The 21,041-nt window shown below is 39.0% G+C and overlaps 1 protein-coding gene across 1 annotated transcript in view; it reads right to left on the bottom strand.

Annotated features, from left to right (window-relative positions):
- SYDE2 (synapse defective Rho GTPase homolog 2) overlaps positions 1–19,902 on the bottom strand; it is a 46,824-nt gene extending 26,922 nt beyond the window's left edge. The window contains exons 1-3 of the mRNA XM_008690648.2: positions 19,140–19,902; positions 9,168–9,836; positions 1,205–2,307 (exon numbers count right to left, since the gene is read on the bottom strand). Of these exons, the coding sequence (XP_008688870.2) occupies positions 1,205–2,307; positions 9,168–9,836; positions 19,140–19,887 (2,520 nt within the window). The 5' untranslated portion in view covers positions 19,888–19,902. The remainder of the gene's footprint in view (positions 1–1,204; positions 2,308–9,167; positions 9,837–19,139) is intronic.
- Positions 19,903–21,041: the final 1,139 nt, after the last annotated feature.

The following is a 21,041-nucleotide window of genomic DNA, read 5'->3' as shown; positions in this document are numbered from 1 at the left end:
AAAGGCCTCAATCTCATGTAGACAACATAAACTCAATCTGAATAATATACCTAAGAAGAGGTTTTAAAAGTTCAGATGTCCTTCCTATCTCTCAGCTTCAGAAAGCTACTTCATCTATTTTTATAGATATCAGCAAATAAAGACCTAAAGACATGAAGTGACTTGTTCAACATCACACAGTGAATTAATAATTGAGGAGAAACCAGTACCTGTCTCCTGCATCTTTAATACAAAACCCCACTAAACTACTTACACTGTTTCCGTAGTTTCCACATCAGGTACAAGGTGAGTTATTTTAAAATCTTCTCTACATATAAAGAAATCATAGTTCAGACGTGGGGATACTTACCCTTGATGTTTTTAATTAGTGTCATAAATTCTGATAGCAGTAAAGCAGAAATACCTCAGAAATACTGATGGTAGGCTTAATTTTTGAATAGAAACAATTGCTTGTGCCTCAGAATAATATACTCAGTGATATGCTGTTTCTCATTGTCATAGTCCACACGTGTTAATGAAAATAAAGAAAGATGAGGTCTAATAAACTGGTGAATATTACATATCTGATTACATTTAACACCAGGGTTTTTGTTTAATGGACTGCTTTTACCTTCTTATTTATTTATTTAACCTTCTTATTTAAAAGGAAAAGAGAATGAGAAATGTTTCTAGTAGGCCCTCTCTTCATCCTCCAAGCCATCCCAAAGTTCAGAGACAGATAAGCTGATGCTTCCTAAAGAGTGGGATGAGGGAGAGTTGGGGGTAAGGGCAGGGAGTTCGCTTTAGGAGTAAAGTGGGTTTTTAAGATTCACCGTTGGAATTCTGTACCATAAGAAGGTCAAACCATGCAGAAACATTCCTGAAATAAATTAGTCTTTGCCTATCTTATCAGCTCTGGCTTTTCCTAGGAATGCCATTGTAAAGCAATCCTGATATGTAGGTATAAGGCCCATGCAGCTTTGCTTCACAACCTAAACCGTGGAACCAGCTAGCATGCTCTCAATTGCTCACTGACAACACAGGTGAAGGTATGAATTATACCCTGAACAGTAATGGAATAAAAATAAAAAACAGGAATGAGAAAATGTCTCAATTGGATTTTTTTAACCTTACCTTCCTTCCCCTAAGACCTACTATAAATATAATTAATTAATTAAGGTAGATAAATAGATAAGGAGGTAGAGAGAAAAAGTGAAATGGATACCTGACAGCCTCTCTTTTCAATCTCCGTAATACATTTTTGTATCAGGAGTGGCACCATCAGTCCTGTATTTTCTTTCTCTACAACTTTTCGAATATCAACACCAAACATTACTGGTTCTCGATTTATATCCAGTCCATGAAGAGAATTCTCCCACTGCTCCAGAAGAGTCACTTTCACATAAATAAGCCCTCTGGGCTCAAGTTTGACAGCCAACTGATGTGTCTTTGTCACTCTGAATAAGGTGGGGAGAACCACAGTTCCATGACAACACACTCGATTTTTTCTTGGAGTCGGTTCCCAACTGAATACTACTAATTTCAAATGCTGTGCATTTTCAATTTCTATGTTGAAAGTATGATCCATGTCTAAAAATGTTGTCCGACATGTGAGCAAAGCTGTTCTTGCTTTGTTTACTGAATCTACCTGAATTGCACAGAAGACGTCTTTTGAATCTATCCGAGGTGGTTTTAAATCCTCAGCACCGTAGAAATGCACACTCATGAGCCCAGATATGTACTGTGAACATTTAGGCTGATCAGAAAAACTATAATGTCTAAAAGCATCAATGTCTATTTCACTCTTGCTACAACTATTTGGAATTATTTCTCTTCCCTTTCCAAATTTGTTTTCAGATCCGTGTTTGCTAGATTTAGTTATAAGCTCAGGTGAATCTCCATCACTGAGGTAACCACCTTTACACGAATACTTAGAACTCATGCATGTTTTCTTCTGGTAGTTGTGCTGAGAAGATACGCTGGTATCCAAATGGTACCGACTTATAACATTCCTCTTAGCAGCTGTGGTTGTGTTCCCAGAAGGCAGAATATCAGTATGATGAATTTCCTGACAGTTACATTTAGACAAGGAAGGAGTATTATCTGAACTGTTCATATGATTCAAAGTTCCTTTAACGCTCAGCTTTCGGCTAAGTTCTGGCAACTTTTTCATTTTCATGGAAAGTTTCCTCACGGTTCGTGGAGACTTTATTTTATCTGGGAAAGACCAGTTAATTGAGCTACTTTTTTTCACAGGGCTAGGGCTTGGAGAAGATGGTTCTGGCACTCCCAATTCAGTCTTATTTGCAGCAGCTAGGATCCCAGGACCTTAAAAAACAAACAAAAAAGATATTATAAGGTGATATGTTCTGATTCCTACTTTATAAATCATCAACTAAACAAACTCTTACATGGACAGATTTTTTTCTCTTGTTTCATCTCATTGGAGAGATTTAGTTATTACAAGTTTAGGTAAATCTCCATTTACCTAACAGAGTATCAAGGATTTCCTGGGGTGTCTGGATGACTCAGTTGGTTGAGCATGCAACTCTTGATCTTGGTGTTGTTAAGTTTGGGCCCCCACATTGGGTGTAGAGATTACTTAAAAATAAAATCTTCAAAAAAAAAAAAAAAAAAGGGATTTTCAAATGGCTACCTCTCCATCCGATTTTTTTTTTTTTTAAAGATTTTATTCATTTATTTGACAGACAGAGAGGCAGTGAGAGAGGGAACACAAGCATGGGGAGTGTGAGAGGAAGCAGGCTTCCCACTGAGCAGGGAGCCCATGGCGAGGGGGGGGGGGGTTGATCCTAGAATGTTGGGATCATGACCTGAGCTGAAGGCAGCCTGAGCCACCCAGGCACCCTTCCATTTGCTTTTCTATTCTAACGGTTTGGAGGATGGGTAATATAGGTTCCTTTTAAATCTTTCCCACTGCAGTATAATTCAGGGAGTATGTTATTTTATAACCATAAACCGTGGCTACCAGAGGAAACTAGGAAAGCTTCTTATCTTAATAGGTTTATTTTGGCATATTAATACACATTTATTCTAACATAGTTCCTATTTTAACATGTTTATTTAGAAATCCTACTCTAATTAAAAAAATCCTACTCTAATAAAAGAACATTTCTTCTTTCTTTTTAAAGATTTTTTTATATATTTACTTGAGAGAGAGAGCGGGAGAGCGAGCACAAGCAGGGGGAGGGGCAGAAGGAGAGGGAGAAGCAGGCTCCCCTGCCAAGCAGGCAAGCTAGATGCAAAGCTGGCTCGATTCCAGGACTCCAAGATCATGACCTGAGCAGAAGGCAGCCGCCTAACCAACCCAGGTGCTCCAAAAGAACATTTCTTCTATTTACAATCCTCTAAAAACTAAATTTTATCATGTAGCAGGACTGTTTTAAAAATTTTTTAAACCAAACAAAATTGATAATTTTGACAACTAAGAGCCCTTCTTTATTTTAATGTCCTATTCGAACATTCCACAGAAGATCATATAAAATGAACTCTAGTCAATCAAGAATAACTGAATATTGAGGGGTGCCTGGATGGCTCAGCTGGTTGAGTGTCCAACTCCTGATTTCAGTTCAGGTCATGATCTCAGGGTCATGAGATCGAGCTCCACATCGAGCTCAGTGCTCAGCGTCAAGTCTGCTTGTCCCTTTCCCTCCCCCTATTTGTGCATGCTCTCTCTCTCTCAAATAAATAAAATCTTTAGGAAATAATAAAATAAATTTTAAGAATAACTGAATATTGACTATCATAAAGCTAATTGATTAATTTTAAAAACTAGAAAGACATTTCTTATATTATTTATATACAGTAACTCCCTAGAACTTCAAGAGCTAAATTAGGGCCTTTCCTTGCATTTCAATATATTAAATGACAGTACAGAAACATAAATAAGTTTTCTTATAATGCTTAGTTTTCATGAAGAGTAAAGCATTGAAATGCTTCTTAATTCTTCTCCACCCAAAAATAGCTTTATTTTTTTCAGAATGTGAAAGTAAAAAGGTTTTAAAAGATACAAAGAAATACAAATAAATAACCTAAACCACACTATTAAGAGATTAGGCATTGTAAATATTGTGGTGAAAATAATATTAAAAGTTGTTTAATATTAAATTGTTAATATTTATAACACCACCAACATTCATTGAGCTAGACAAAGTCTGAAAAATTAATTTAATACTTACTATGCAAAGCTCCTCATCTGAAATAGCCCTGTGACTTAAGATACCACTAGCATCCCATTCTCCAGATAAAAACCTCATGCACAGAGCTGTCTAATTTGTTTAAGATCACAAAGCTGGTAAGTGGCAGAAACAGGCACGTTTCAAACCTAAGCATAGGCCTTCAAACCCTATATTCTTAAATACTATCGTTTAGAGCCCTTCCATCCTTCTAAACATTTTTTCTGTCTATACAAACACAGTAAATGGATTTTTAAGACCTTTTCTCAACTATTATTAACAAGTTAAAATATTCTATTTAACCTCAAACTTTCAATCCCCCAGTTAAAAAAAAAATATTGAAAAAAAAAAAATGTTGGGGCGCCGGGGTGGCTCAGTCAGTGAAGCATCTGCCTTTAGCTCAGGTTCTTATCTCAGGGTCCTGCTCATCAGGGACTCTGCTTCTCCCTCCCCCTCTGCCCCTCACCCTGCTCATTCTTTTTCTCTCTCACATAAATAAATAAATAGATAAATAAATAATTTTAAAACTGTATGGACTAATAAATTTTATTTTAAAATTTGAAATTGCTCCTATTTAAGGGTTTAAACTAATGAAGCAAAATGAAAATATCTTCTAAAATCTAATCTAAATTTAAACTTTTCCTTTAAAGAAACAATCTAGGGGTGGGGCGCCTGGGTGGCACAGCGGTTAAGCATCTGCCTTCCGCTCAGGGCGTGATCCCAGCGTTACAGGATCGAGCCCCACATCAGGCTCCTCCGCTGTGAGTCTGCTTCTTCCTCTCCCATTCCCCCTGCTTGTGTTCCCTCTCTCGCTGGCTGTCTCTATCTGTGTTAAATAAATAAATAAAATCTTTAAAAAAAAAAAAAAAAGAAACAATCTAGGGGTGTCTAGCTGGCTCAGTCAGCAGAGCATGCAACTCTTGATCTCAGGGTTGGGCCTAGAGCTTACTTTTTAAAAAAAAGAAAGAAAGAAACCATCTATTACTTAAATTATTTAAAATTTAAATCAATTTTTCATACTTCATCTAACTATTCCTTACAAAGATCTCTAATGACCTTCATATCACAGGCTACTCTATGTAATACATTTCACAATTAAAATGATCAAAAAAGTACTAATTCATTTCAAAAATCAATAGATTAAATGACCTTTCTTTAAAGTATTAATATAATCTCCCTCCGCCCCTCTTTGTGTGCCCTAATGACAAAGAAGTGGTTTCTTTATAGAGAAAGGACTATTTTAAGTATGCCTGCTGGGCTTTTCTGGTAAGTAACTAATAAGAAATGGAGTGTTTGATAAACTAGACAAAGCATTCCCTTGTACTGTAAATTGTAGTACAATTCTACTGGTTTACTGGCCTAAAACATTGTATAGTAATTGGAGTCCTGCTGTAGTCTACAATCTATTTTGTCATGGTTTAAAAAGCTATCCAGTACATTAAATTGCTCTAGGTTTTTTTACATTATTAAGGAGGTATTTAACATCTGATTTTTTCTACACATCATGCATTAAATATTTCTTAAGTCCTTAACTAATTATTAAAATGAAATATTGTGTAAATTAGCAATTTCTACTTCAGACAAGACAATTTATTAAAATAAAAATGCTTTGTTTTTATAAAATCCAAGAGCTGAAACATTACCACATTCGATAACTGCTTAAAATTAAACCAAAATCAAACTAATCAAATCACAGACTAGCTACAAAGGGAAAGTACAAAATGAAAATCTTTATGAATTCATGGACCAGGCTAGAATCAAGTGAAACCGGCACATTCCTTCAGCACCTAGAACAGTAACTGGCACACAGCAGAAACTGAGTGTTTACTGAATAAGTGAATTAATCAACCAACCAATTGTTAGTTGCCTGGAAGTTGGTAAATCTTTTAGGAAATATAATATAGGAATTACATATAATAGTTACCAGCCATAAAAACCCAGTAATGCTACTAGTAATTAATCCTAATTAAGTAAAATAGAACAAGATGAAGATAACTCCAACAGTAGTGGAAACAATCTATTAACATCCAACATAACCAGCCAAATAGATTAGAACACATCAATCCAGTTAAATACTAAGAAATTGCTAAACAGGGGCGCCTGGGTGGCTCAGTCGTTAAGCGTCTGCCTTCGGCTCAGGGCGTAATCTCAGAGTCCTGGGATCGAGCCCCACATTGGGCTCCTCCGCTGGGAGCCTGCTTCTTCCTATCCTAGTCCCCCTGCCTGTGTTCCCCCTCTTGCTGGCTCTCTCTTTGTCTGTCAAATAAATAAATAAAATCTTAAAAAAAAAAAAAAAGAAATTGCTAAACAATAATGTTATTCTACGTGTAACAATACAAGATGAAAATACCAAGTGAAAATATCAAAAACCAAATGCAGAGTGCTATGATTGCAGCTAGATAAAACACACATACACATATGAAACTAGGGAGACAAAAAAACCAAGTCATAATTGTGTTAGGATGATTAAAAAGTGTCATTAATATTAAATATACTCAAGCTTTCCTATTTCTTGATCAGAAAATTATTTTAAAATTAAACCGTTCTCTTTGGCTATTTCTCAACAATTCTCTGTTAATATTGCTAAAGAAAACATCACTTCAGGTGACCTTTCTGATCAAACTAAAACAAAAAAATATGACATGTAAATAAACTGTCTAAATATTTCCTTTGGTGGGCACCTGGGTGGTTCAGTTGGCTAAGTGTCCAACTCTCGATTTTGGCTCAGGTCAGGATCTCAGGGTCCTGGGATCAAGCCCATGTTGGGTTCCACACTCAGTGGGAGTTCACTTGTCGCTTGTCTTCCTCTCCCTCTGCCCCTTCCCTCCACTGCCGCCTCCCCACCTGAGCATGAGCTCTCTCTCTCTAAAATAAATAAGTAAATATATATACACATTTATGTCCTTTGGTCATATTTAATAGTGCTTATATTTTAATAATATGTTAAAGAGAAGAAAAACAGTGAGAAAGGAGACATAAATGACAGCCCTACCATATTTTCAAGTTTTGGGGCTCTTGTTTTTTGTTTTTGTAATGTCTGTTAGTCTTCCCAGGTTCACAATTTGCCAAACATAAAATAATAAAGTTTAAAGATGGTAACTTAAAGTATGTATCACTTTACAGATACTGGCTTTCCAACTTTGCAGTTATTCTTATACCCTCTTGCCTTTTCTGCCACTCTCTGCTATACTCCTTTAAGTCTTCCCTACCATTCCACCCTAATCACAACCTGTGTTCCGAACTATTATATTATATAGCATTTATTTCTCTCTCCATCCAGATTACAAACACACACACACACACACACACACGTGCGCGCACACATACAAATTCATGCTGAAAAGTCAGGCTACAATTAGAAATGCACACCCTCAAAATTTTTCATTACCTTCAATCCCAACACGAGGTTGGGGGGGGGGGGTTACTTAATATTTCCAGTATAAGTTTTCAGTGTTTCTTTCAAAAAACTATTATCATACAGTACACACTGTTTTTTAACTCACTTTTTCCCTTATCAATATAACATTTACTCCACCTCCTTATAGCCCTGAGGAAAGGATTCAAATGCAAGTAGTTTATCTGTAAAGTACAGAAATTCTAGCAAGAAGTGAGAAATTTCAGGGGAAAATCCAAGAATTATCAAGCCTGCTACTACTATGGGCAACTGGTGCTTAGCCTCAGGAGAAAACTCTGGGAAACAATGTAGAATTACGGCACTCAAGGAGGGAGAAAGCTGAGGTAGGTAGCCCAACACCAACTCCTGTCAGTCACTGGTTGAGGGGCACTCCCAGGTTGCCCTGCAGAGAAACTCCCTAACCCTTCTGTCAGAGTCCTCAATCAGAGATGCAGATACTGATGTTTGGAAGTAGGCTACTTCCCTCTAAATAACTAATAAAACCCAAGGGATATGGACGAGGTACTGACAGTATCTGCTCTACCCCACATCTTTAAATATTCTGTATCATTTGAATTTTTTTTTAGATTTTTTAAAATTATCCATGAAAGAGAGAGAGAGAGAGAGAGAGAGCATATACACAAGTGGGGGGAGGTGCAAAGGGAGAGGGACAAACGGATTCCCTGCTTAGTGCAGGGCTGGATGCAGGGCTCAATTCCAGTACCCTGAGATCATGACCTGAGCCAAAGTCAAATGCTTAATGGACTAAACTACCCAGGTGCCCCTCATTTGAAATTTTATAAATTAAAATGACTTGATATAAACCAGAACTGCTTTCTCTCCAACATTTGATATCAGCAACTAAATATGCTTCATGCTGTTTCCTGTGTAGTGTGTCTGGGACCAATTTTGAAAAGAAACATATCAAAAAATCAAGGCAATCAAAGAAGAATAAAACCATCAGGTTGAACTATATGAAATGCCGTGTTTTGCAGATTAGAAACTGTTGAATCTCACCAATCTCATATGGTTCAACCTAATATGCATCAAACTTTGATTATTTCCTTTCTAGGTTCCATAAGTATTGTAGCACCTATTCCAAGGTCTTCACTTCTACCTCTCATTTCTTTTTCTCTTCTTCCTTTCCTTTGTTCATGAGGAAATGTAGGCATGAAACCATAAAGTAATAACTACCAGTACACTGAATACACAACTTTTCAGCTGTAACCAGGCTAGGTGTAAATGAATGAATGAAGCAAAATCAGATTTTCATAAAGAATATATTTTTCTCTTCCACTCCTTGTGATTCCATTCTTTCAACTAAGAGAAAAGTGATTACTATCTCAAAGGACAGACATTGTAAGAGTTGGTGTAGGACTACCCCAGCACCTCCACCCCTTACAAAACCAAGTCTGTGATAGGAATAATTAAACCACCATTTATATAAAAAGGTTTGTAAACATTTTTGAGTTTTATTTTTATGAAAATACACTCACTCTGTAAGAAAAAGTACATAGCTATAATAAACATCTATATTTAGTTTTAGCTGTCAACGAATTGAAAAATGGAAAAAGAAAAGGCAAACATATGATCATCTTTACCTGCAAAAGGAGATTTCAACATGAGACTGTCCTCTACCATGATACCTTCTTGTGTCTTGTGTCCAAGCTTTTCCTTGAACTGCTGCATGAGCTCTGGGGAATGGATGGACTCTACAGGATTCGTTTCATTGGACTGTGTGGCTCTGAGTTCTGAAGAGCAAGACAAGTCTTCAGTGTACTGCTCTGCTTTCATTAGGTCACTACCAGATAATACTCTCAAGCTAACAGCAGGAAACTTCAGAACAGGAGGGTCTCCCTCACCAAAATGCAAGGCATTTGATATACCAAAGTCGTCATCCTCAGGAATGGGGTTGTACCATATTTCTCCTTCATCATCTGCATCATTCTCCTCATTAAAGTCTAAACAGTTTCTTGATAATGAAGAATTTGTAGCATCACACACCATATATGTACAGTATTCTTCAGATGACTTGAAGAAAGGTCGTGATAGCTGCTGTTTGGGTGAGATGGATAAGTGACTTATGTCTTGGCATTTCTTATTTTCTTCTTCCAAATTAAAAGATCGCAGAGTACTCTGATACAGCCAATTGCGTTTCTTTGACACAGTGATGCTATTAAGTGGCTTATGACCTCTGAATCCAATATTATCCTTCAGATCTTCAAGTTCTCTTCTCTTCACTGAAGACCCATAGACATTTTCAAATAAATCTGTTTCAAAGGAAAAAAAGAAAGTAGAAATGTAATGATGTAATGCCTAGCATACCAGGAAAGACAGGTCACTTGAAATCAGTTATTAAAATATTATTTTTAGGGGCACCTGGGTTGCTCAGTCATTAAGCATCTGCCGTTGGCTCAGGTCATGATCCCAGGGTCCTGGGATCGAGTCCCGAGTCGGGCTCCCTGCTCAACGGGAAGCCTGCTTCTCCCTCTCCCACTCCCCCTGCTTGTGTTCCCTCTCTTGCTGTCTCTCTCTCTGTCAAATAAATAAATAAAATCTTTAAAAATATATTATTTTTAAAAAGATAGAAAAGTAGTATTACATTTGGAGACTAAAATGAAATAAGAAAAATTTTGGCTTTTTCACCTAAAAATAATTTCTATTATTTGGACTACTAGTATAAGTGACTCTGAGATTGCCTTTATAGACATGATAGGGCTAACAAAAACTTACCCTAAGCAAAACATACTTTATAAAAAGCTTATATACAATGCCTTGTACACAGTATGCCTTTAATTAATATTTTTAATAATTTCCAATTCACTACTACAAGGACCAGAAATCTTTAGAAAACATAAGTAATATTTCTACTTTCTCACACAAAGATTAACTTTGAGTAAATCTTTAAAAATAAGTGTGGCTTAGTTATTAGTAAATGCTTTCCTCATTACTGAAATTTCAGTGTAACATCTATATCCTAATCAAATAGTTATGCAATAGCACCTTATGCAGGGTTTAAGTTCTAAATATCCAGGGAAAAAGTAAAAACAAAAATCCCTTAAGAAGACTCTAGGTTAAAACCAGGTATCTTGGGGCGCCTGGGTGGCACAGCGGTTAAGCATCTGCCTTCGGCTCAGGGCGTGATCCCGGCATTATGGGATCGAGCCCCACATCAGGCTCCTCCGCTATGAGCCTGCTTCTTCCTCTCCCACTCCCCCTGCTTGTGTTCCCTTTCTCGCTGGCTGTCTCTATCTCTGTCGAATAAATAAACAAAAAATCTTAAAAAAAAAAAACAAAAAAACAGGTATCTTATCTTGCAGTAAATACAACCAGTTCTTATTACTGATCGGGCACAAACTTAAGGAGCAAGAACATACGAATGAACAAAATAGTGCCTACCCTTAAGGAATTCATAGTCCAATGAGGGCCATCAAATAGCTGATATGTGTTTGTGTTAATATAATGAGATAAGACTCTAAAAATGATACATAACATTAATTCCATATAAAGAGGAACACATCCAAAGAATTGCATAAAGCAGGCTTCAATGACAGTCAATAAGCTAAATATATACCATAATACTAATTCACTAGACATAGAAAAACAGACAAAACCACATTTCTAAAACTGTAAGATCATGTCAGGTTTATAAATTATAGAATTATAGTCTGCGCTACTTTAAGTATATATATGGTTGGTTCATCTTACTATTACAGCAAATAAAATATAATACCCTAATAACAGAGTGAGAAAAACACATTAAGCTATGAAGAGCTTAATAACAACCAAAAAATTAGGTTCATGCATAATGAAGGCTTTCAGTAACCTCCCTCTACTGAACAAAAATCCCTTTAAAAATGTAAACTTGTTGGGGCGCCTGGGTAGCGCAGTCGTTAAGCGTCTGCCTTCGGCTCAGGGCGTGATCCGGCTGTTCTGGGATCAAGTCCCACATCGGGCTCCTCCGCTGGGAGCCTGCTTCTTCCTCTCCCACTCCCCTGCTGTGTTCCCTCTCTCGCTGGCTGTATCTGTCACATAAATAAATAAAATCTTTAAAAAAAAAATGTAAACTTGTCTTTTTTTAATCCTTAATTTTACCCAAGCAATTAATTTTAAAAAATTAATAATAAAAAAAAGAAACCCTCAAACACAAACTGGTTTTCAAGTTCAACTAGTTCCAGAGGCAGGAATAGACTAGGACTCAAAAGGGAAGGAAGCTCCGATGCAAGCCTACTATGCATTTATTTATTTATTGAGTGCCTATTGTATATCAGCAATGAGAGAGAAAACAGTTAAGAAAGCCCTTAACCTCGTTTAGCCTCCATAAAAATACTAAGACAGGTATGATTATTTCCATAAGCCAGAAAAAATGAGGAATATGGTTAAGGTGCTTGCTATAGTATTCAAATTTAAGCCAGTCCAACTCTAAAATTCACACTCTTTAACCTGTCTCTCCTAAACCATGCTACCCACCAAAAGCAGGGAAATAGGCAGCTCTTTCTGAGCATGGTGATAATACCAACCCAGTTAACCTTATAGGGTGGCTGCTGGTAAGAATTAAGTGAGATAATGTTGAAAATATTTTGAAAACTATATAGTACTACTCAGAAAAATCAAGTAACTTGACGAAGATCACCTAGTTCATAAATGAAGAGGCGGCACCCAAAATAAACTCTTCTGACTCCAAAGTTTGTAGCAGTACACCTGGGCTACTACTAAGAGACACACCTCCACCCTCCAAGATTTAACATGCAAACACATAACAGATATTTAATAAATATCTTGAATTGATTCAGTTTAATTAATGAAAAACATGAAGATTCAAAAGTCTTTCTTGGTTCTGTCTCCTTTAAAATTAAAGAAATTAAAAACTGAAATCAACACATACTCTCAGGAATCACTGGAGCTTCTGGGTTTTTAATGGCCACGTCTTTTTCCAAGTGTACTAAAAACTAAATCCATTTCACATTTAAGCCCAAATCCCATATTATTTAATAGCATTTCAGACATTCATGAGACAGTATTTGTAGTTTTTACACAATTATAAATTTGAAGCCAAAAGTATAAAATTATACAATTCACAATGGCTAGGAGTCCCATCTTATTTTATCTTTTTCTCAGATGTCTCTCAAAAGATCCAAAATTTTATATAGTTGGATAAATTATTTTGAGTCCTACAGTTTTTGACTTTTAAAATGAAATAAACATGCTTCTACTTGTACTGCATTCCAAGGAATGACAATGACAAAAACAAAGCTACTACCATCCTATATTTATGCAAATTGATACATCTATTTACATGAGTATTTAATGTATAATATTAAAAGGAATAATTACACGAGATACAATGCAACTACTTTTCATGAAACTACAAACACCTGAAACCAAATAGTCTGATTGCTATTGCTGCTATTGCTATTTTAGAGATAAATAGGTACATTATTGTGATTTCTGATAAAGGTCAAATTTATTCACTTATTAAAACTGAATATAGGGGCGCCTGGGTGGCACAGCGGTTAAGCGTCTGCCTTCGGCTCAGGGCGTGATCCCGGTGTTATGGGATCGAGCCCCACATCAGGCTCTTCCGCTATGAGCCTGCTTCTTCCTCTCCCACTCCCCCTACTTGTGTTCCCTCTCTCGCTGGCTGTCTCTGTCAAATAAATAAATAAAATCTTTAAAAAAAAAACAAAACTGAATATAAGCAATGCCTGCAGGCACTAAATTTTACTTGAGCAATTATTTATAAAGAACTTAAAACATTTCATTTTTATCTTCATTAACTAAAGGGATGCATATGAATATTAATTACATAGAAATGGAAAGCTATTTGTAATCTTCTATTTTCTCCCTTTTATGCGAAAATTAATGTTAAATCCTACTGGCTTAAGTTTAAATTACCTTTAGCTTCTGTTAGCTTTACCTACAGCTATATCCATACATAAACATACACACACACACACACACACTGAAAGAAGATGCAAGTAAAAAAAAATATCAAAATAAGTATGCAAAGTTGCATGGCCAAAAAGTCTTTATCCCTTATAATTATACATGTTGTGGTGTAATTAATTAAATGACTAATTAAAGTCATTTTACTTTGAAAATCCGTAGGAGAATGCAGAAGTGGGAATTAAGTTTTTCATGCAGAAAAATACTCTACATAGTAGTGAACTACTCAAGCCAATTTTGTGTTCTCAATTTCTTCATAATAAATTAAAATGACTTATTATTACTAAACATTTAACTAGAGTCCCAGCTCAAAATCATCAGCAAAGTTTCTCAGAAATTGTGTGTTTCAACCCTCAATGAAAATGCACCTATAAACAGACATTTAAAAAAAATACTACTGCGGAAATAAACTCTGTTGCTTTTGCTTACTTCTCTTTAAAAAATCCTAAATAAAAGTATTCTTACAAATATTGTATTAGAGTTTAAATAAAATACAAACAGCCCTGCTTAGAGTCAAACCTGGGAGCCCAGAAGAAATGACTAGAGTAAATTTAAACCTTAGGTTTATGCATGACTGTATTTATATACATGCCTTTCTCTTTTCCAGATAAATCTAAATGGGGAGATGGGTACAGTGAAAAGGAAGAAAGTTATTTTTCTATCTTCTATGTTTCCTCCCTTGTGACTAGCAATAAAAACCCTTAAGAAAAAAGCTGTGTGCTAGCTTTTGGGACAGTAGAGAAGAAAACCCTGAGACTGTTTTCAGTCCCACAAAAGTAAAGGGGGGGAGCAAGACAAAGATGCACAAAAAGATGAGCAGAATAAATAAGTGTCCCATAAGGGGTGTGTTCTACCTCAATTCCTAATGTTCTTCAAGGCAGCACTCCTCAACTTCTGACCATTTCACTCCCCATCCAGAATCCTAATGATCTGGGCAAGGAAGTACTCTCACAAAGCCTGCTTGCCTTTCTCTTGGTAACAGCTAACCAACCAACAGCTAACTAAGCATCAAGCGTGGTACCAAGTGGATTATCTTTTTTCATCCTCACAGCAACCTGAGCACTGAGGCTATGCAGTGTTAAGTAACCTGTACAAGGTCACAAGCTTGGTAAGGTAAGTGGTGGGGTCTGTTCAGAAACCCAGAGGCCCTATTCTGTTAACCAGTCTACTATATGGCCTCCTCTCTGGCAGATTCCAAAGTCTCACATTTACTGGTGCAAGATGAAACCAATATAGAGAGAACTGCTGAAACTTGTCACATGCAAGTAGTAAGTATAAATCTATATATAATAAAACTGAAGCAGAAAGAGCTCAATTGCTTTGTTCTAATAAGGGATTAGTTTAAGAATAAGGTATCAGAATAAAGTAAAATGCTTTTTCAAAACTTTAACAAATGTATCAAGATAGGTGATGGGGGCACTGGGAACTCTAGAACCTAACAACTCAAAGTATGTACCAAACAGTAGCATCTACACTGGTAGTTTGTTAAAATGCAGAATCTTAGGTCCCATCTCACACCTATGAATCTGCATTTTAACAAGATTTCCAGGGAATTCATATGTACTTTAAGTCTAAAAAGCACTGCTCCATAACCACACTTTGAGTGGCAGTGGCCTAGAAAATAGCCTTGGCAATTCTCAAAAAATAAACTCCACCTAGAAATGTAGGACTTTCAAATCAACACACTATTTTCTGCTGAATTTGTAAGTCTCAGAGTTTTCCTGCTACCAGCAACTCCAATGTTCTATGGCACTCTTCCAAAAAAAAAAAAAAAGCAACTGGACTTGCTTCTAAGGCCACAATGGCAGAATTTCTCAGAGGGGGATTTAAAACTAGAAGACGGGGTGCCTGGGTGACTCAGTCGATTAAGCATCTGCCTCCGGCTCGGGTCATGGGTCCTGGGATCAAGCTCCACATTGGGCTCCCTGCTTAACCGGGAGCTGCTTCTCCTTCTCCCTCTGCCCCTCCCTCTGCTTGTGCAAGCGTGTGCGCACGTGCACGCGCACTCTCTCTCTTTCACTCTCTGTCAAATAAGTAAATAAAATATTTTTAAAAACTAAATAAAACAAATAAAAATAAAACTAGAAGACAGTCAAAAATTATATGCATATTGCTACTAATCATGAAGAGGGCTAATGCATAAAAGAATTTGTTGGAAAATTCATAAAGATCATGTAACTCATAAAGCTAAGAAATCAGAGCTACAAATACTTAAGAAAAGAGAAGAAACAGATGGGACTCCACATTATAAACATCAGCTTCACTTTAAGGTATATTACATGAGATTATACCAGTTAATTAATACTATTTTAAAGGAATGCCTAAAATTTTTAGACAAAATATTAACCAGTTACATGCCCTAAATTTTTCCTTTCACAGATAGTATAGCAGCAAAAGTGAGTAAAAATAGGCTATTTTTAGGGGCTCCTGGGTGGCTCAGATAGTTAAGCGCCTGCCTTCGGCTGAGGTCATGATCCCAGGGTCCTGGGATTGAGCCCCACATTAGGCTCCTGGGTCAGCGGGAAGCCTGCTTCTCCCTCTCCCTCATGCCCTCCCCCTGCTCACGCTCTCTCTATCTCTGTCTTAAATGAAGAAATATTTTAAAAAAATTTTAAAGCAATAAAAGGCTGAAATAGCTCAACCTAGTGCTTTTGAATTTATTTCTGGGTACCATATGCTAATTAAACTTATTTATAAAGACTTTTAATGAACTATAGTTGGCAAATAGATTAAAATTCCTTCTTAATCTTAAGGCTTGCAGAAACTTGACAATATTTACCATGTGTAATGACTTTAGATTTCTTAAATAATCATCTCAATTAAGAACAAATTGGCCAATCTGCGAGCACTACATACCCAATGCACCAAATCACTGGCACTGTTATACTATCTAAAGTTTTAGGGGTTCTCAGTAGGAACCAGAAATCAAAATAGAAAATCATTTAGGCTTCCATTTGTTAACACAGTCTCAAAAATTTCCAAAATACCTAAATATTAGGTAGATTAGGTATCTCTATCCCATTATATATTTATTCTATATTATAAATTCTGTAACTTTTTTTTGAAACAAAGTAGCCTCACAAATAATGCTGTATAGAAAAGTGTGATATCAACCTTTTAGTCTATTTAACATCTTTATACAATCTACAATGCACTGCATCATTTGGACTGCCCGATTAATTTTTAGAAAACATGATTGTAAAGTAGAATCTGGAAAAGATGTGTAAAAAAAAAGAAAAAAGTGGAATCCAAGAAACATCAATCTGAACTAAAGTTATTTAAAGGTAAAGGTTTAAATACATATATTGATTAAAAATTGTCTTAAAACCTTTGAGAACTCCTTCATCCTTGCAACTTTGAGGTAGTTACCTACCCTTCTAAACCTTGCTGAAATTACATTCATCTCCCCAATCCAAGCAACATAATAGAATTTGTTGGATCAGACCTCTAAAGAACTTCAGCAACTGTTTGACCTTAAATAAATACAGGTTTTGGAGTCATAGAGACTTGAGTCTGAATCTGTGTAATGGTTTGAATCCATATACTAGTATATACAAACCATTTTTGAGTGATCATGGGCAAATTATGTAACCCGTTTCTTTTGCTTTTGTTGTTAAATGACAAGAGTCATACCTAGGGGGGAGGCGGTAATACGAGAATCACATAAAGTATACAGAATGGTTTTAATAAGTTAAATTAACCCTTCATGAAAAATAGTTTTTAAAAAAAGATTAACTCTCCAGATCTACACTAGATATGTAAACGTTACACAAATTATTTTTATCTTTCCTAAAAGATCTGAAAGGAAATAACATCTGATTAAATAACATTAAATAACATCTGAGAAAGTTGTTTAAACCAGAAATTACCCAAGCTTTTGCTTAGATTTCTTGTAAAATATCTAAAATACTACCACATAGTAATTCTAATGTTTCATTTTAATTTCTTTTAAAGTTACTTCCATTTAATTAGTTTCTCAATGAAAAAGATCAATGAATGCATTCTTAAGCATTATTACATTTATTATTACTTTTAAAATCCTTGAATGTTTATTTACTCTATAACTGAGGGCCTTAAAAGCCATCAGATGGTAAATGCTTAACCTTTGCAACAAAAGGGTAAAAAACATTTGACTAAAGTTTAATGCAGATTTTTGTTATGGCTGAAATTTAATGATCTTACAAAGAGTTATCTGAACCAAGATCATGGGAGGTAAAGATTTAGTGGCAATAAAATATAATGATTACAAATACTCTACCCCTGCAAATGCATATTTTAATATGAATTTAGCATAAAGTACACCTCTCTTTACAAAAAAATTTACATCCTGTTATACTTTTATTCAGTGAAATGGAATAAATTTGAGGAAAAAAATTGACAGGTATGGATTAGAGATTTACAGGCTCAAAAACTTTCCGAGTTTGTATAAGCTTTAAATGAATCATTTGATTTGTGTTCACTGTGTGATTAGAAGTTTTGTGAACTTTGATTCTCCCCACTGTTTTGTATTTATTGGTTAAACAAAGTTAATGTTTGGTCCTAGAGGATTTGTAATTCTTACCAGAGAGAATACCAAGTACTCTGAATACGCTTTACATTTCACCATCTAATATTTTTTAAACAATTAATGACACGTAAGTCCTTATGTTCACTAAAAGTCTTTGTATTTAAGATTGTAGTTCAAAGGATCATGTTGTTTTGGACTCAGTTTGAAGGTATTATAATTCTTTCAGGAAAGAATTTTTACTATTTACAACATAACTAAAAGATTTCTAGAATTGGTACTCTAAACCTTCAATGAAAATTAAAAATCATGTACATACAAAATTGGGAGCAAAATCCTATTTATAAGGGCAAATATAGTTAAGTTTACAAATGACTTTAAAAGTCTGCACTTTCTTAGAAGTACATGAGACATCTTTTTTTGATTAAAATAGTGCCCTTGATTTTCCACAATAAAAAGATTACTCACTTGTTAGTTTTTTGTGGGAGGGAGGAGGGAGGAAAGGTGGAGAGGAGAAGTATGTGAAATCCTATGTGACTGAAAAGAAATTTTAGTTGGTAGTTTTTTTGGTTTGGTTTGTTTTGGGGTTTTGGTTGTGTCTATGTTGTGTGCACGCGCCCCTGGGAGAGAGGGGAAAAAAGAAAAACGTGTAATGAGTAAAATGACAGTTTATGAAGCCCGTAAAGTCTACCTTGGATCAAATTCAAATTCACAAACTCCACAAAGTCTATGGATTTGCCTAGAGCCACAAAGAATAAAAATCAAGGCAGCACCGCCCAACTCTATACTAAAAGCGCGTGGTGAACTTAACCTTTACTCACTGTTGTGCTGAGAGTAGGCACACTGGTTCCTAGAGAAGAAAAAACAAAACCCCCAAGTTCCTCATGCCAGTGTCTTTATAAAAAAAGGGGGGGGGGACAGAAAGAAAAGAAAAAGGCAAAACGAGTGAATGCATTATACTAAGTAACCCGGTGCAGTCAGCTGCCACTTACATGGCACTTACTTTGGCACCGGCACGTACCTGTCTGAAAAAACAGACCTTATTCTTCGCTCTTAAGACAGAAGCCTCCTTGGTAAACATTAAGACGCAAAGTGTTAGCATTTTGATTGCAAAGTAACCTACCTGTTAGCGTAATTCTTTGGTCTGGAGGCACGGAGAGGACTTGGCCCTCACGCATTTTCAAAGGGCCCAGATTTGGAGAGGATGCCTGCGCTCCCGTGACTTTGGGGGGTGTCCCCCGGGAGCGACCCTTCATTCCCAAGGACAGCAGACGTCCTTTGTACATCCACTTCTGCAGCTTCTTGACTGTCACCGCGGGAGGCTTGAGGAAGGGCAGCCCCTCCTGGCCGTCTCCTTTGCCACTGCGTACCACAGCGGACCCCGCAGGACCCCTGAAAGGGCTTCCCGAGGAGCGGCCGGGGTCCCTGGAGCCGGGAGTCAGGAGGTCGGAGGGCGCCGCGGCTGGGGCGCTGCCTCCGCTCCAGCCGTCCATCCCGCCTCCACGTGGCGGCGGTTCGTCCAGGTCTTCGCGCGCGGCGCACCTGATCCAGCTGTCGCTCGGCCACCGCTGGAAGGAAGGAGGCTTGGCACCCACCCGGAGGCTCTCGAGGCTTCTGCTGCAGGACAGCCGCATCCGACGAGCCCGCGGGCGGCCTCCCCCCGACTCCCTCGGAGGCGACCGGGGCGGGGACACCTGCTGCCAAGGGCGGCCACCGCCTCCCCGCTGCCAGTCTTGAGGGCAGGCTCGGCGGTCCGCAGCGCCGCAGGGGGAAGGCGGCTGGCCCAGAGCCCGGGCTCCCACAAGGCAGCCGCGACCCGCCCAACCCCTGTCGCCCCGCCGCGCGCCCGAGTCAGGGGGCAGGTCGTGCATGGCTTGGATCAGCAGATAATAGGCCTCTCGCAACTGGGTCTGCAGCCTGCCTGTCTCCAGGCGGCCGCCCTCCGCCCCCAGGGAGGAGCCCGCCGCCAGGGGAGGCGGGGGCCACCGCTCCGCCTCCGCCCCCTCAGGCTTGGGCGCCGACTGGGAGCCGCCGGGCAGGTTCTCGTAGTAGTCGGCGTCGTCCTCCTGGTCGTCCTCCTCCTCTCCGCTGCCTTCGGAGTCCGGCGGGGCGTGCAGATAGGCGCGAGTGAGCCCGCGACCCGAGGAGAGGGCCTCCTTCCCGCCGCGCTGGCGAGGCCCGAGCGTTCCCCACTGCTCCGGGCGCCCTCCCGCGACCGGCGCCTCGGGACCCCACGCCTGCGGCGACGGCGGGGGCTGCTCCAGGGTCGGCCGGGCTCCGCGGGCGTGCTCGCAGGGGTAGGCGTCTGGGGCACCGCCAGCGTCTCTCTCGGCAACCGCGGAGGCCGCCACGGTAGCTGCAGCAGCCGCCCGGAGCCCGAGCCCCCCGGCGGCGCGGGGACTCCGCCTTGCCCGGAGCCTGGACAGCGTCCTCCTCAGAGGGTCCGCCATCCCCTCCTCCTCAACAACCAGGCTCGCCCCTGCTGCGGGAAGAGGACGGAACCCAGTTCGGGAAAAATCTGCCCTCGCGGAGGCGGCGGCGGCGGCGGCGGCGGCTCCCCATGACCGGCGCTGGCCCTCGCGGGCTCCTCACATACTTGGCATAACTCCGCCGCGGGAAGGGGTGGGGGAGGGCGGCGGCGCCGCAGAGCGCATGCCCCGGAGCCTCGGGCCGCGACGGGGCGCGCAGTTTGCGGGCGACCCAGCTGCGTTCCCCGGGTGGGCGCGCTGCGAGGCGGAGTGCAGGGAAGGGAGGAGCGCGAGAGGGAGCGCCCTGAGCGTGGTGAGGAGTGGGGAGCGGGCGAGAGGTGGACAGTGAGAGTTGAAGCAGGAAAAAGAATGAGCGGGAAGGTGTCTCGGCTGGAAGGCTGCAAAGTTTTGGAGAAAGGGAAAGTGCCCTCCTGGCTGCCACCCGGTCACCTTCACCCCCTCCCCATTGCCACCATTGCACAAAGCGTGTCTAATACAACAAGTCCTAGCTTGAGAGAAAACAAAGACCGTTTTGATGGACACAGTATGAGTACAGG

Source organism: Ursus maritimus, unplaced genomic scaffold, assembly GCF_017311325.1.
Source record: "Ursus maritimus isolate PB19 unplaced genomic scaffold, ASM1731132v1 scaffold_12, whole genome shotgun sequence".
NCBI lineage: Eukaryota > Metazoa > Chordata > Mammalia > Carnivora > Ursidae > Ursus > Ursus maritimus.
The sequence above is the reverse complement of the archived record's forward strand: the minus strand, read 5'-3'. Positions and strand labels throughout refer to the sequence as shown.